A 15,172-nucleotide genomic window follows, 5' to 3' on the forward strand; every position below is an offset into this window, starting at 1 on the left:
CTGACTCTCTCTCTCTGTCTCTCTCTGTCTCTCTGTCTCTCTGTCTCTCTGTCTCTCTCTCTCTCTCTGTCTCCCCCACCAATCTCACTAGGGTTGAAAGAGAAGGCTCATTGAGAGACACCATGAGCAGAAGCATAGCTCCAAAAGTGATCTATATGTCATATTAGAAAGAGAGATATTGCGAGAGACTAGCCCCTGAAATAGCTAGAGAACACCCACAGACTTTCTATGGCTCCCATGGACACTCGGTGCAATCAGCTTGCTCTTCTGCATGGGTTAGGACATTTGCATTCTCCTTGCCCATTTCCCCTTCTTACCTCTTTGGTGTGCGTGTGAAAGGAGACAGACATGTCCAAGAGAAGCTTCCGCTGCTCCACCCGGCGCACGAAGTCTTGGATTCGGACTTCCAGGTGTCGAGCTGCCTTATAGATCTCCTCTGGGTCACATTCTCCAGTCTGCGCCAACTGCTCAGCTGCCTCTAAGAGCTTGTCCGCATTGGTATATGTATTCTGCAGACAAATAGAAGTGGGGCAGAGTCACCATCAAGACCCCTGGACTGAAGCTTGTCTCTCCAGCTCGCCTCCTACCCCAACACCCGAAATGCAGAGCTTCCCAGAGCTTTAGACAAGAAAGGTGGGGAAAGCACTGGCTGTACCCCAAAACTGGCAAAAGAAGAGGCACCTACCCACCTCAGAGCTCCCACACACCGTCTCTCAGTCAGCTAAGCAGCTTGCCTAGCTAATGAACACAAATGTGCACTTGCTATTTTTCCCATCCCTGGGATATCTCTGAGACAGAGCATCCCTCGAAAGAAACAAATGGACAGGCGAGAACCAAGATACCCTTGATCCATTCGCCTCCCCCATTCGGAAGAAGTCTCATCGCTGCTAGCTATCACATTTCAGGTTGGATCTCTAGGGTTAGAAATGCCTTCTCCAAAACAACTGCCTGAGTTCCTCTGTGGGAAACCCAGGAGCACAGTCACTGGCAAATTTCTTTCTTCTTTCTTTTTAAGTTTCTTGCAATGTCTGCCTCTTATCTCTTTTGGAATTAAGCTGTTTCTGGAAGGGTAGGATAGGGGTCAACAGTGTTGACTGAGAAAAGCATCCAGAGCCTGTGTGAGGAGAGGATGAAATGGGGTCTGATTGTCTGCAGAAACTCAGAAGGAGCAGCCGGTGATTTTTGCCTCTCTCCCACCCCGTCTCCACCCTCTAGTTTATCCACACAACACCCATTCTCTAGAGCGGTGACAAATACAAGAAATCTCAACTTTCTGTCACAGGGGTAGGAAAGTTAGGCTATTGAGAACACTAGGTAATGTGAAAGTCATTTATATTGGTCTTCTGAAATCATTATGTGACTTTTCCCCAGGGGGTCTCCCTGTTTTTTTACTAATATTGGCTTAGGCTAAAATTAAAAAAAGGATTTTCATTCCCTGAGCACATGGTGACTTACAGTTGGGCGGGAAGGTGGCCCAGATATATTTCCTAACCTTGTTGTAGAATAGCACCTTTCTGTTAGTAAATGTCCAATAAGTCCTGGCTGATTAGTAGATGCTGATGAAGAGGTCTGGGTGGGAGGGAAGCTTATTTTCTCTGATGAGAAAATGGAAATTTGAATGTGGATAACAGAGAGCCAATTTAGTGTACTTCCCACGAAGAAATAGCCCCAAATTCTCTCGGTTCAGTTGTAGAGCCACTGACTGGGAGATGAGGAATTGCCATAGAGGTCACAGGATCATGGAGATGAAGAATGTAGGAAATCACAGTTACAGACATTGGGCCCAGAGAGATTAAATGGCTTGTTAAAAGTCCCATATAGAGAGGCAGCTGGGTGACTCAGTGGATTGAGAGGCAGGCCTAGAGATGGGAGGTACTGGGTTCAAATTTGGCCTCAAACATTTCCTAGCTATGTGACCCTGGGCAAGACACAACCCCAATTGCTTACCCCTTATCTCTTCTGCCTTGGAACCAATACTTATATTGAATCTAAGATGGAAGGTAAGAGGTTGTTTTGGTTTTATATTTTTTAAAGTCATACATATAGTTATAGAATTAGAATTTGAATCTGTCTTCTGCCTCCAAAGTTGCTGTTTTTTTCCTATCATTCATCATTATCAAAACTATCATTTATAAAGAGATGGAAAGTTTGCAAAGAGCTTTAAAAATATTAACTCTCATTTGATCCTCATGATAACCAAAGAGGTAGGTGCTATTATTATCCCCATTTTACATGGGAGAAAATTGAGGTGGGGTAGAGGTTAAATGGCTTGCCCAAAGTCATACAGCTAGTAAGTGTCTAGAGCTGGATTGGAACTCAAGTCTTCTTGACTCCAAGAGCAGCACACTATCCATTGGGTCACCTCATTGGCTTTCACCCCATGCTGCCTCTCAAACAATTTAATTCAACTCACTGGAGAGTGCTTTTAGTCTTCTCACTTTCTCTCCTGATCGGCACATTGGTTTTATTTTGGGGAACCTCTGCAGAAGTGTATTTCACATGGGGAAATTAAATCTCAAAGAATCAGAGTACTGGACCCAAGGTTACATAGTCAGTGCAATGCCTGGGTGCTACCTCTTGACTCCCAAGTCATTGCATTCTTTACGTAATAATCAAAAGCTAGCATTTAAACGACACTATGGTTTGCAAAGCTCTTTGTATAAGTTATTTAATTTGACTGTCTGAACAATTCGATGAAATAGGGACTATTATTCCTATTTTACAGATGAGAAAACTGAGGCTATATGTGGGTTACATGCCTTGTCTAGGTTTATAAGTCCAGATTTGAACTCAAATTTTCCTGTGTTCTACCTACTGGACTACCTAACTACCACCACATCCGTGATGCTGCCACTTATCAGGGCATCCAACCTTAGACTTATCTAGATACCATGAATTAGCAAATTTTCTGAAGCTGAAGAAATCATCTTTGAAACTTGGTTCCAGGACTATGTTAATGTGGGGCTCTTAGGAGTCAGAAAAAAAAATCCACAGTAAATATGTTTTTACTATTTCCAGGGATCCCAAGAGATGCCTTTGGAGATTCAAGGTTCCAAAGAACCTAGTCTAGAAACTCTTCCATTACTCTTTCAAGATGATTTTTATGCCCCATGAGAACTGGCTTTTGGGTAGCCAAAGTCATTGAATATTTAGAGGTATGAATTGAAGAATTCCAGTGAGTTCGCCTTCCTTTGAAATCTTTCTTAGTAGCTTCCTAGATTTCAAATTCCATCATAGGAGATTAATTCATTTGAATTAAGCCACTCTTCTAGCCATGTAGCATCTTTTTAAATGCCAAATTTACCTTATTATCAACCCTTACTACTATCGTGAGTTAGGTTATTAGATTACCAGATTGTTACTTGGGTGAAAAGGTAGATAGAAAATCAAATTTATCACTGAGGGAAGGAAGAAAGAATAAGAAGATTAAGAGTATTAAGCATTTATTTTTTCCCCCTTTCTCTCTCAGTTAATTGAGGAGAGAGGGTCTCTGAAAAAGTCCAGGCTAGTAATAGTGATGCAAAAAAAGGAATCAATGTAATATTTTTTTAACGTGCAGAAGAGAAAGGAAGGAAATTCAGAAGGACATATGGATAAGTAGGACAATTTTGAAAATAACACATAGAATCTATTGTGTGCTTTTTATTTGTTTATTTTTATTTAACTTTTTTTTACCATATTGTATACTTTTTTTAAAAAAGCAATATATGAACTGGAGATTCTGTGTTACATGTAGAATCCTCTTTGTTTTCTGCTGTGTGTATGGAAATTCTTTTTTGTGTGAGGAGTGTTATGTTCATATTTCCTTTTAAATCTTACTTTCCATCTTAGAATTGATACTAAATATTGGTTGAAAGGAAAAAGAATGGTAAAGGCTAGGCAGTTGGTGTTAAGTGACTTGCCCAGGGCCACACAGCTAGGAAGAGACTGAAGCCAGATATATTATAATAATAATTATATTATTACATAATATATGAGTACATAACAAATCATATATTTAAGTATAAAGTGACATATTTGTAGATAAAATATATAACAAATATATATATACATATATCTATGTATAACTCATATTTATATATAATGAAATATATGGTTATATATTTTATACATAAATTATATATTCACAGATGAATTTATATAATAAATTATATATTTACACATACATTTATATATTTATAGTTATATATTTATAGATAAATTTTATATGATAAACTATATATAGATAAATTTATATATAAGTTATATATTTACATATAAATTTTTATATAATGAATTATATATCAAGATATATACATATANTTTTACTAATATTGGCTTAGGCTAAAATTAAAAAAAGGATTTTCATTCCCTGAGCACATGGTGACTTACAGTTGGGCGGGAAGGTGGCCCAGATATATTTCCTAACCTTGTTGTAGAATAGCACCTTTCTGTTAGTAAATGTCCAATAAGTCCTGGCTGATTAGTAGATGCTGATGAAGAGGTCTGGGTGGGAGGGAAGCTTATTTTCTCTGATGAGAAAATGGAAATTTGAATGTGGATAACAGAGAGCCAATTTAGTGTACTTCCCACGAAGAAATAGCCCCAAATTCTCTCGGTTCAGTTGTAGAGCCACTGACTGGGAGATGAGGAATTGCCATAGAGGTCACAGGATCATGGAGATGAAGAATGTAGGAAATCACAGTTACAGACATTGGGCCCAGAGAGATTAAATGGCTTGTTAAAAGTCCCATATAGAGAGGCAGCTGGGTGACTCAGTGGATTGAGAGGCAGGCCTAGAGATGGGAGGTACTGGGTTCAAATTTGGCCTCAAACATTTCCTAGCTATGTGACCCTGGGCAAGACACAACCCCAATTGCTTACCCCTTATCTCTTCTGCCTTGGAACCAATACTTATATTGAATCTAAGATGGAAGGTAAGAGGTTGTTTTGGTTTTATATTTTTTAAAGTCATACATATAGTTATAGAATTAGAATTTGAATCTGTCTTCTGCCTCCAAAGTTGCTGTTTTTTTCCTATCATTCATCATTATCAAAACTATCATTTATAAAGAGATGGAAAGTTTGCAAAGAGCTTTAAAAATATTAACTCTCATTTGATCCTCATGATAACCAAAGAGGTAGGTGCTATTATTATCCCCATTTTACATGGGAGAAAATTGAGGTGGGGTAGAGGTTAAATGGCTTGCCCAAAGTCATACAGCTAGTAAGTGTCTAGAGCTGGATTGGAACTCAAGTCTTCTTGACTCCAAGAGCAGCACACTATCCATTGGGTCACCTCATTGGCTTTCACCCCATGCTGCCTCTCAAACAATTTAATTCAACTCACTGGAGAGTGCTTTTAGTCTTCTCACTTTCTCTCCTGATCGGCACATTGGTTTTATTTTGGGGAACCTCTGCAGAAGTGTATTTCACATGGGGAAATTAAATCTCAAAGAATCAGAGTACTGGACCCAAGGTTACATAGTCAGTGCAATGCCTGGGTGCTACCTCTTGACTCCCAAGTCATTGCATTCTTTACGTAATAATCAAAAGCTAGCATTTAAACGACACTATGGTTTGCAAAGCTCTTTGTATAAGTTATTTAATTTGACTGTCTGAACAATTCGATGAAATAGGGACTATTATTCCTATTTTACAGATGAGAAAACTGAGGCTATATGTGGGTTACATGCCTTGTCTAGGTTTATAAGTCCAGATTTGAACTCAAATTTTCCTGTGTTCTACCTACTGGACTACCTAACTACCACCACATCCGTGATGCTGCCACTTATCAGGGCATCCAACCTTAGACTTATCTAGATACCATGAATTAGCAAATTTTCTGAAGCTGAAGAAATCATCTTTGAAACTTGGTTCCAGGACTATGTTAATGTGGGGCTCTTAGGAGTCAGAAAAAAAAATCCACAGTAAATATGTTTTTACTATTTCCAGGGATCCCAAGAGATGCCTTTGGAGATTCAAGGTTCCAAAGAACCTAGTCTAGAAACTCTTCCATTACTCTTTCAAGATGATTTTTATGCCCCATGAGAACTGGCTTTTGGGTAGCCAAAGTCATTGAATATTTAGAGGTATGAATTGAAGAATTCCAGTGAGTTCGCCTTCCTTTGAAATCTTTCTTAGTAGCTTCCTAGATTTCAAATTCCATCATAGGAGATTAATTCATTTGAATTAAGCCACTCTTCTAGCCATGTAGCATCTTTTTAAATGCCAAATTTACCTTATTATCAACCCTTACTACTATCGTGAGTTAGGTTATTAGATTACCAGATTGTTACTTGGGTGAAAAGGTAGATAGAAAATCAAATTTATCACTGAGGGAAGGAAGAAAGAATAAGAAGATTAAGAGTATTAAGCATTTATTTTTTCCCCCTTTCTCTCTCAGTTAATTGAGGAGAGAGGGTCTCTGAAAAAGTCCAGGCTAGTAATAGTGATGCAAAAAAAGGAATCAATGTAATATTTTTTTAACGTGCAGAAGAGAAAGGAAGGAAATTCAGAAGGACATATGGATAAGTAGGACAATTTTGAAAATAACACATAGAATCTATTGTGTGCTTTTTATTTGTTTATTTTTATTTAACTTTTTTTTACCATATTGTATACTTTTTTTAAAAAAGCAATATATGAACTGGAGATTCTGTGTTACATGTAGAATCCTCTTTGTTTTCTGCTGTGTGTATGGAAATTCTTTTTTGTGTGAGGAGTGTTATGTTCATATTTCCTTTTAAATCTTACTTTCCATCTTAGAATTGATACTAAATATTGGTTGAAAGGAAAAAGAATGGTAAAGGCTAGGCAGTTGGTGTTAAGTGACTTGCCCAGGGCCACACAGCTAGGAAGAGACTGAAGCCAGATATATTATAATAATAATTATATTATTACATAATATATGAGTACATAACAAATCATATATTTAAGTATAAAGTGACATATTTGTAGATAAAATATATAACAAATATATATATACATATATCTATGTATAACTCATATTTATATATAATGAAATATATGGTTATATATTTTATACATAAATTATATATTCACAGATGAATTTATATAATAAATTATATATTTACACATACATTTATATATTTATAGTTATATATTTATAGATAAATTTTATATGATAAACTATATATAGATAAATTTATATATAAGTTATATATTTACATATAAATTTTTATATAATGAATTATATATCAAGCTATATACATATACACATGCATACATACAGCACTGCTGTTTATTCTGATTAATTCACAAAGTCAGTTCTTAGCCATCTGTACTTAGATAATCAAACATTGTTGTCCATCTGGGACAAATACGTAATTCCATACATGTCTGCCTAGACCTACCGCCTGACATGCTCCTGAGCCATCAGCAGGAATGTGCTAATTGTATTATTAGCCTGTGAGATAATCTTAGCATTTTGATCTTCTCCCTCTTGAGCAGCATTCATCATCAGACCTCTGCCCTCACGTTGCTATTAGCCCCAGCTCATACCCATTAGCCCTGCAGTGGTAAAGTAGACTTGAAATAAAGATGGCTCCCAGCAAGCCTTGGGGAAATAAGCATCTTCCAGGTTGCTGTCTCTCTATAGATTCTCCTTCAAAATAGCCAGAATGTGTGTAATTTCTTCAGTGCCTCATGGAATATGAACTTATAGAATTTTGATCTGAGAGGCCCTTAGGGAGATTCCATTGTAAAACTTCTTCATTTTGCAGACAAGAAAATCAAAGCTCAGAGAGACATGATTTGCCCTGAGTTAAATTCGATGCAAATAGCACAGTTGGCATTTGAATCCAGGTCTTTGGACTCCAAATCCTGTGGTCTTTCTAGCTTACCATACATACCCCTGCTCTAGTCTTTGGAATATACATACTTATGTTCTCCCTTCCAGCACTGAAGAATGACTTCAAGCAAAATATTTAAATTACATCTCATCATCCTTTCTTGGTACCTCTTGCTTCTTTTTCATTGGTGACAGCCCCTCTTGGATCACCATTTTAGGAAAGACCTCACCCATGCTTCAACTTGTCTGGACTCTCTCTGGAATCATCCTCCTTCTCCTCACTTGCTACAGATGAAGAAAGTATTTGGGGTGGGTTGAGTTTGAGGTACCAGTGAGACACCTAGGAAGAGATGCTTAGCAGTAAGTTGAGCTGGAGCATAAGCAAGACCCTGGGAGAGGGCCACAGATTTGGTCATCATCTGCATCAAAGTGTAATTGAAGCCAGCACACTGAATGAAATCATTCAGTTGAAGGCCTATTTAAATGTTTCAAAATTAGAGGGTAAAAAGGATCTAGTTGGGGATAAATGCTGCTGGAGGAACTTGTTAATTTTCCGTATCTGGAATAAATAACTAAGAAAGAGATGTGGAGAGAGAATAGAAGAGGACCAAAGCCAGAGCTTAAGAAAAAATAGAAGTTTGAGTGGTTACTGTTTTAGAGAATTCTGAACACTAAATAAAGCCTGGGTTTGGAAGGATCTGCCGAGAATCATCTGGTCCCACTATCCACATCCACTAGCGTGTGTGTGTGTGTGTGTGTGTGTGTGTGTGTGTGTGTGTGTGAGAGAGAGAGAGAGAGAGAGAGAGAGACAGAGAGAGAGAGAGAGAGACAGAGAGAGAGAGACAGAGACAGAGACAGAGACAGACAGACAGACAGACAGAGACAGACAGACAGCGACAGAGAGACAGAGACAGTCAGAGACAGACAGAAACAGAGAGACAGACAGACAAAGACAGAGAGACAGAGACAGAGAGAGACAGAGAGAGAGTCAGAGAAACAGAGAGAAACAGAGAGAAAGAGACAGAGAGAGAGGCAGAGAGAGACACAGAGACAGAGACAGAGAGACAGAGACAGACAGGAACAGAGAGAGAGACAGACAGAAAAAGACAGAGAGACAGAGACAGACAGAGACAGAGTCAGAGAGAGATACAGAGACAGACAGAGACAGACAGAAACACAGAGAGAGAGACAGACAGACAAAGACAGAGAGAGATGGAGACAGAAAGAGAGTCAGAGAAACAGACACAGACAGAAACACAGAGAGAGACAGACAGACAAAGACAGAGAGAGAGAGAGAGAGAGAGAGAGAGAGAGAGAGAGAGAGAGAGAGAATGGCTTCTGGAAACTGAGTAACTAAAACTCCACAGATGATTATATCTCCTATCCTTTACAGACCTCACAGATTAAGCCTGTTCAAGTGTTCTGGTAATTTGGTCCTGATATCTAACTAGAGTCTTCCCTGCTATAGTCCTTGGCCCCCTGCTTTTGTGTGTGTGTGCTCAGGAGAGATATAGCACATTCCAGAACGACACATCTCTAAAATGCACAAGCCTCTGTCAACATGAGTCTGCCTGCAGCCTCCATGTGCCAGTCCTCCTCTCCTGAGAGGAAAAACAGGAGATTAATTTTGAGGGTTCAGGGAGTGGAGAGACAATCGACAGTTAGGGAGCTCATTAGTGAATTAAAAACTCATTCAAACGAGTCTCCATTATTCTCTAGTCAAATGCCCAGGCATTTAGTGTAACATCCACAGCCTCTTTGTAGCTCTTTCTCCCTCTCAGGGCAAGTGGTTGAGTTCTCAAGTCTCTCTTTTACAAGAGTCTGATTCCTAGGGTCTGCATTCTGGGGGTGGGGGTACAGAACAAGTGAGTTATGGGAAGGGCTTGAAAAATTCAAAAAGGCAGTAACAATGGGGCTATGTGGGCGACTGGTGGCTGGATGCACATATATGTGGACACCCCTTCCTATAACTAAATCATTCTGTGTAATGAGGGGGTTACATTGGGAATATGAAGGCGTGTCCAGTTGGGCTTTTCACAAGTAACATAGCTGACCCAACAGGGACAAAGGGACACTGAATAGAGAATCACTTAGGCCAGGGGAGTATTATAAAAAGGAGAAATAGGAAGGCAGGAATTATAGAAGGGGCAGAGACTGATTTCTATGGATTAAAAAATTAAATGGATAGCATGCAAGTCATATACAAAACCTAATGCAGATGAAGTTCTAGCATTCTTGGGCCAAGAGCTTGGCTCTTGGCATATATTAAGCCAGCAATGGATCCTGTTGAAACTTGTTTGGACTTTGATTTCTTGGTCTAAGGAACAGATTAGGTCTCCAAGAAGGAACCAGCCACGCTCCACTTTATTCCTTGCTCTTTGGCCATCTTCTTGTTAGCCATCTTGCTACCTTAAAATTAGCCTTCCCCCCACCCCTTATCTAGTTCTAGAATTCTAGAATTACAGTCAAATGAATATTACCACTAGTTCTAGAAAGAGTATGCCTGGCCACTCTCCTATAGCTTCCCTTCCCATCCCTGTAACTTTCCAGGTCAGTACGTCCCTTCCTGGACACCACTCCCTTCCATGTGTTGCCTCCTAGTAGAATGGAAGCTTCTTGAGCCCAGAGACTTTCTTTGCTTTTGATATCTGTATCGCAAGTGCTTCGCACACTGTAAAGGCTTAATAAAATCTTTAAATGACTTCATCCGGGGAATCAATTAGATCTTTAAAGTTAACATTGAGTATTTTAAAATCAGTTTAGGTATTTGCAGGCTCCTAACCCTTCAGGCACAGACCCAAAGCTGGCTTCTTTCAGCATTTTTTTCATCTTTATCACTGATGAGAAAAAAATGTTGACAGTTCCCCCAGTTTTTACTGGAGCTTCTCAGACAGGGCCAGCTGCTTGTGCAGAAGTATCCTGGTCAGTGGAGGGACCTTTCCTGAACTGGTGAATCTGCTTAGAACAGACATGATAAACAAGTTGAGCAGAGGGGGAAGAAAGTTTGCAAAATGCCTCAAGAGCATTCATTTGCATCTCTAAGCATGTATAGCCAGGCTGGTGCGTTTCTGACCCACAGTAGTTTCCTAATAAATACTTGTTGATTAATTAGTGGATGAATTATTTTCTTGTTTCACACTCAGGAAAGTCGTTTAGCTTATTCTTTGGCTATATGAGTTATTACAGCAACAGAACTATGAACTATCTGAAAGAAGAGCCTATGCATCCTAATTCAATTGTATTGGGAGTTCTTAATCAGGGATTCTTGGGTCTTTCAAAAGTGCTTATGGATAGATTTCAGAGGATGGGATGAAATTTTCAAAAAATATTTTTATATTTCCAACCTCAATATGAAACTCATTATTTTTCTCTCTAAACCTGCCCTCTTTCTGACCTCATTATTTCCATCTGTCTCACTACCAGTCAGTCAATAAACATTTATTGTGTCAGAGATGCAAAGAAAAGCATAACACATTCGTTCAGTCTGTGAACACAAGGAACACACACACAAATCATAAAAATATAAAATTGACTCTAGCTTAACAATTTCTAACCAACTACTGACACAGAAATCATTTCAGAATCAGTTCTCTGTGTGACATCAGATTCTACTGATTAGAACAAAGATCAAAATCAATACCAAATGAGAAGATAAAGCTAAGAAGACATTGTGCCATTGCAACAGTTCCCACCAGATCTGTTTATAATCAGAGGACAAAAGAGACCTTGCTAAGGATAGATGTCTCTAGGCATAAAAAACATGTTCATTTTCCATATCTGGAATATAGAATTAAGAATGAACTGTTTCCTTTCTGAATAAGAGATCATACCCAGTGGGGGAAGCTGGATGGCTCAGTGGATAGAGACCCAGGTTCAAAAATCTGGCTTCAGACACTTCCTAGCTGTGTGACCCTGGGCAAGTCACTTAACCACCCATTGCCTAGCCTTACTCCTCTTCTGCCTTAGAACCAATATATAGTTTTGATTCTGAGATAAAAGGTAAGGGTTAAAAAAAGATTTCATACCCAGCTTATCAGTTCAATAATGGAAAAAATAAATTGTAATGCAAAATGTGATGGAATATTACTGCAGTATAAGAAATGATTAACATAAAGAATTAGGAGAAATCTGTGAAGACTTAAATGATTTGATGGAGAGTGAAATAAACCACAAAATAATACCACAAAAGCAGTATAAATAATTACTGTAATGTAAACACAATAAAATAAATGCAAAGAACAACAACAAAATGGAAAAAAAGCAAAATAACAACAATAAAATTCTGTGAAATAATAGTAATTAACAGTTGAGAAAATGTACCTGCTTCCATTCTTTGTAAGAAGTGGGGACACTGGCTATGGATTTCTCTAATGTTTGAGTTGATTTTGATGAACTCTTTTTTCCTTTAATTTTTAGTATATGGGAAGGCTGCCTGGGTAAGGAATAGTGGGCACAGTCCATTCAGAAATGAAGGTGATGTAAAAATAAAAATATCAATAAAACTTTTTTAAAGAATATCTGTCTTCATCTCTATAAGAGAAGGCAACAACAGGTCAATCATTCCCAGGGTAACAGAATAGAATGAAAACATCATGAATTTGGAGCCAGAGACCTATGTTCAGATCCCACCTGGCTGTTTACTAGCTATGTGATGTTTGGCAAACATTTTGACTTTTCTGAGTCTCCCTTTCCTTACTAGTAAAAAGATGGAGTTGGACTATAGATAATCTCTAAGATCCTTTTGGACTCTAACATTCAATGGTGAAGCAAGGGCTTGGCTAACACTATGTGAGGATAATATATTCCAAAGTTGGGGGTTATCTGTTACAAATCTTCAGTGAGAATCAAAGGAAACCGGAATGGATGTTGAGGGGCACAGGTTTTGGGGGGTTGAGATCCTTTCTGAGCTTAAAAGCAAGTCTTATCTCATTTGCAAATGGAGTAGCAATAATCTACCTTTTCTATAAACAGAAGAAGACTCATTTTTTAAAAAATCAAAGCTTATTTTTTTCTGCAAAATTATATTTTCATGCAGTCTGTCTTCATGGGTTTAAGAATGATTTTTTAGATTTTAGAAATGTATGCAGGAAATGAAGTAGCCTTTGTCTTTTTCTCTTTCTGAAACTCTAGTTCTCCCAACCTCTTTTCTTTTAAATATTATTCTTCAAAGGGGCTTCTAGAGCTTTGAATTTTGGTTTCAGGTTGCAGACGGGAGCTGCATATAGTCTGGGTCTTAGAAAAAGGAGAAAAGAAGACGAAGATTGATAAATAGTATTATCTCAGTTGAAAAATAAACTATGTAAGTAACAAATGATATAGGAAATAAATTAAATAAATACAAGTAAAATAAATATAATTTAACAGATATAATAACTCCACTTTAAAAGAATTGAGTTTGAATACTAAGTATCCTGGGACTCTTTTTACTAGTGAGTAGAACACTGGAGACGAGGTTCAAATCCAGCTTCAGGCACTTGCTGGTTGTGTAACTCTAGCCAATTTACTTAACCCCTTTCAGCCTGTGTTTTCTCATCTGAAAAATGATGAGTATCAACTCAGTGACCTCAAGGGTACCTTTCAGCTTTAAATTTATGATATCGTGCAATTGAGATTAACAGAACAGTTTAATTTTTTTAAAAAGTCTGCCATACTCTGTCCAAGTTGGGTCGTATTTGGAGAATTTGTTTAGTTTTAAGCATCACACTTTAGAAAGATCATGAATAAGCTGATGAGTATTCAAAGGAAGGAGATCAGGATAGGGAAGAGCCTGTGTTCCCTGCCATACTAGAATTGGAAGATGGAACAGGGAATATGAAGCCTGGAGATGTGATCACTTTCTTTGGATAGATGAAAGGTTATCAGTTCTGTTAGGGACTGTGACAGGGATTCAATGTGTGATTTCAATGGTATAGGGAACCCCCCAGGTGAGAAAACTCCCTCTACCAGTACAGGTAGCCATCTTTTCTTCATTTCATGGTCTTAAAGAGTTGCCTAGAGTGTTGAGAGAAGAAATTACTTGCCCAGACAGAATCATTGTGTATCAGAGGTGGGACTTGAACTCAGGTCTTCCTGGTGTCTAGAGCACTTTTCTCTCCCATGATGACATATCTATTTAGTCCCATATCAAAGAAGCAATCTCTAACAAAATAGATATACTAAGTGGGAAGTTTCAGTGAAACATTTCTTAACAAATCAGGTTATCTAAAAAGTAGTCTGGGTTGCCTTGAAAGAGAGTGAATTGTGCCATACTGGAGATCCTTTTTGAGCAGATTTTAATTTCATTAATTTGTTTTTACATAGTTTTGGGTCTGAACTCAGGAAGACCTAAGGTCAAATCTGGCTTCAGGCACTTACTGCCTCTGTGACTTTGGGCAAGTCACTTAACCTCTATTTGCCTCAGTTTCCTCATCTATAAAATGGGGATAATAATAGCACCTACCTCCCAGAATTGTTGTGAGGACCAAAATGCAAAGGTAATTATAAAACACTTAGCACAGTTCATGGTACATATTAAGGATTATATAAATGTTAGTTGTAATTATTGCTATTGTTATTATTATTTAGATTCCCCACTACCTGTATCCTTTTCCTACTTAGTCATTCATTACAATAAATAATTTTTTTAAAAAGAAAGAGGAAAAAATAATTTTCAGCAATACTGATCAATATATTAGGGAAAGGATCTTAAATATAATATTATACAACCATGGACCTTGACTTCTGCAAAGAAATATGGAGAAGATGTCTTCTCATATCTCTTCTTTGGGATCAAGACTGTTCTTTTATCATTTTTCAATATTCAATTCTGACTATTTTGCAGTTATTATTAATGTTTACATTTCTGGAGGCATTGTGTGTATTGTTTTGCTGGCTCTGCTTACTTCCATACTGTATCAGTTCACATAAGTCCTTCATTTTTTACAGCATAGCCATATCCCAAAACATTCATGGAGCAAATCTGTATAGCCATTCCTAATTGATGGACACTCATTTGGGATTCAAGCCTTTGCTGCCACAAAAAGTGTGGATGAAACTTGTATTTTGTTTTTGTTTTATTTTATCAATGAGTTCCATGGGGAATACGTATAACAGTGGAATTTCTGGCATAGAAAATGTATAAATATTTGATTTGAATAATTTCAAACTTCTTTCTAGAATCTTGTATCAATTCCCAGCTCTACCAATAATACATTATTATGCCTATACTTTTCTTATTCTTAGTGATTTGGATAATTATTTTATATAATTATTAATAATTTGAAATTCTTCTCTTGACTACTTATATTCACTGACCATTTCTTTATTGGGCAATCTTTTAGTCATTTATTTATTTCTTCCCTTCCTCTTCTTCCTTTCTTTCTTTCTCTTCTTCCTTCCCTC

At 37.7% G+C, this 15,172-nt stretch overlaps 1 protein-coding gene across 1 annotated transcript in view; it reads right to left on the reverse strand.

The window, feature by feature from the left end:
* Positions 1–15,172, reverse strand: part of LOC123241539 (kalirin-like) — a 685,986-nt gene that overhangs the window by 188,753 nt on the left and 482,061 nt on the right. The window contains exon 12 of the mRNA XM_044669162.1: positions 318–509. Within this exon, the coding sequence (XP_044525097.1) occupies positions 318–509 (192 nt within the window). The remainder of the gene's footprint in view (positions 1–317; positions 510–15,172) is intronic.

This window comes from Gracilinanus agilis, chromosome 3 (assembly GCF_016433145.1).
Source record: "Gracilinanus agilis isolate LMUSP501 chromosome 3, AgileGrace, whole genome shotgun sequence".
Taxonomy (NCBI): Eukaryota; Metazoa; Chordata; class Mammalia; order Didelphimorphia; family Didelphidae; genus Gracilinanus; species Gracilinanus agilis.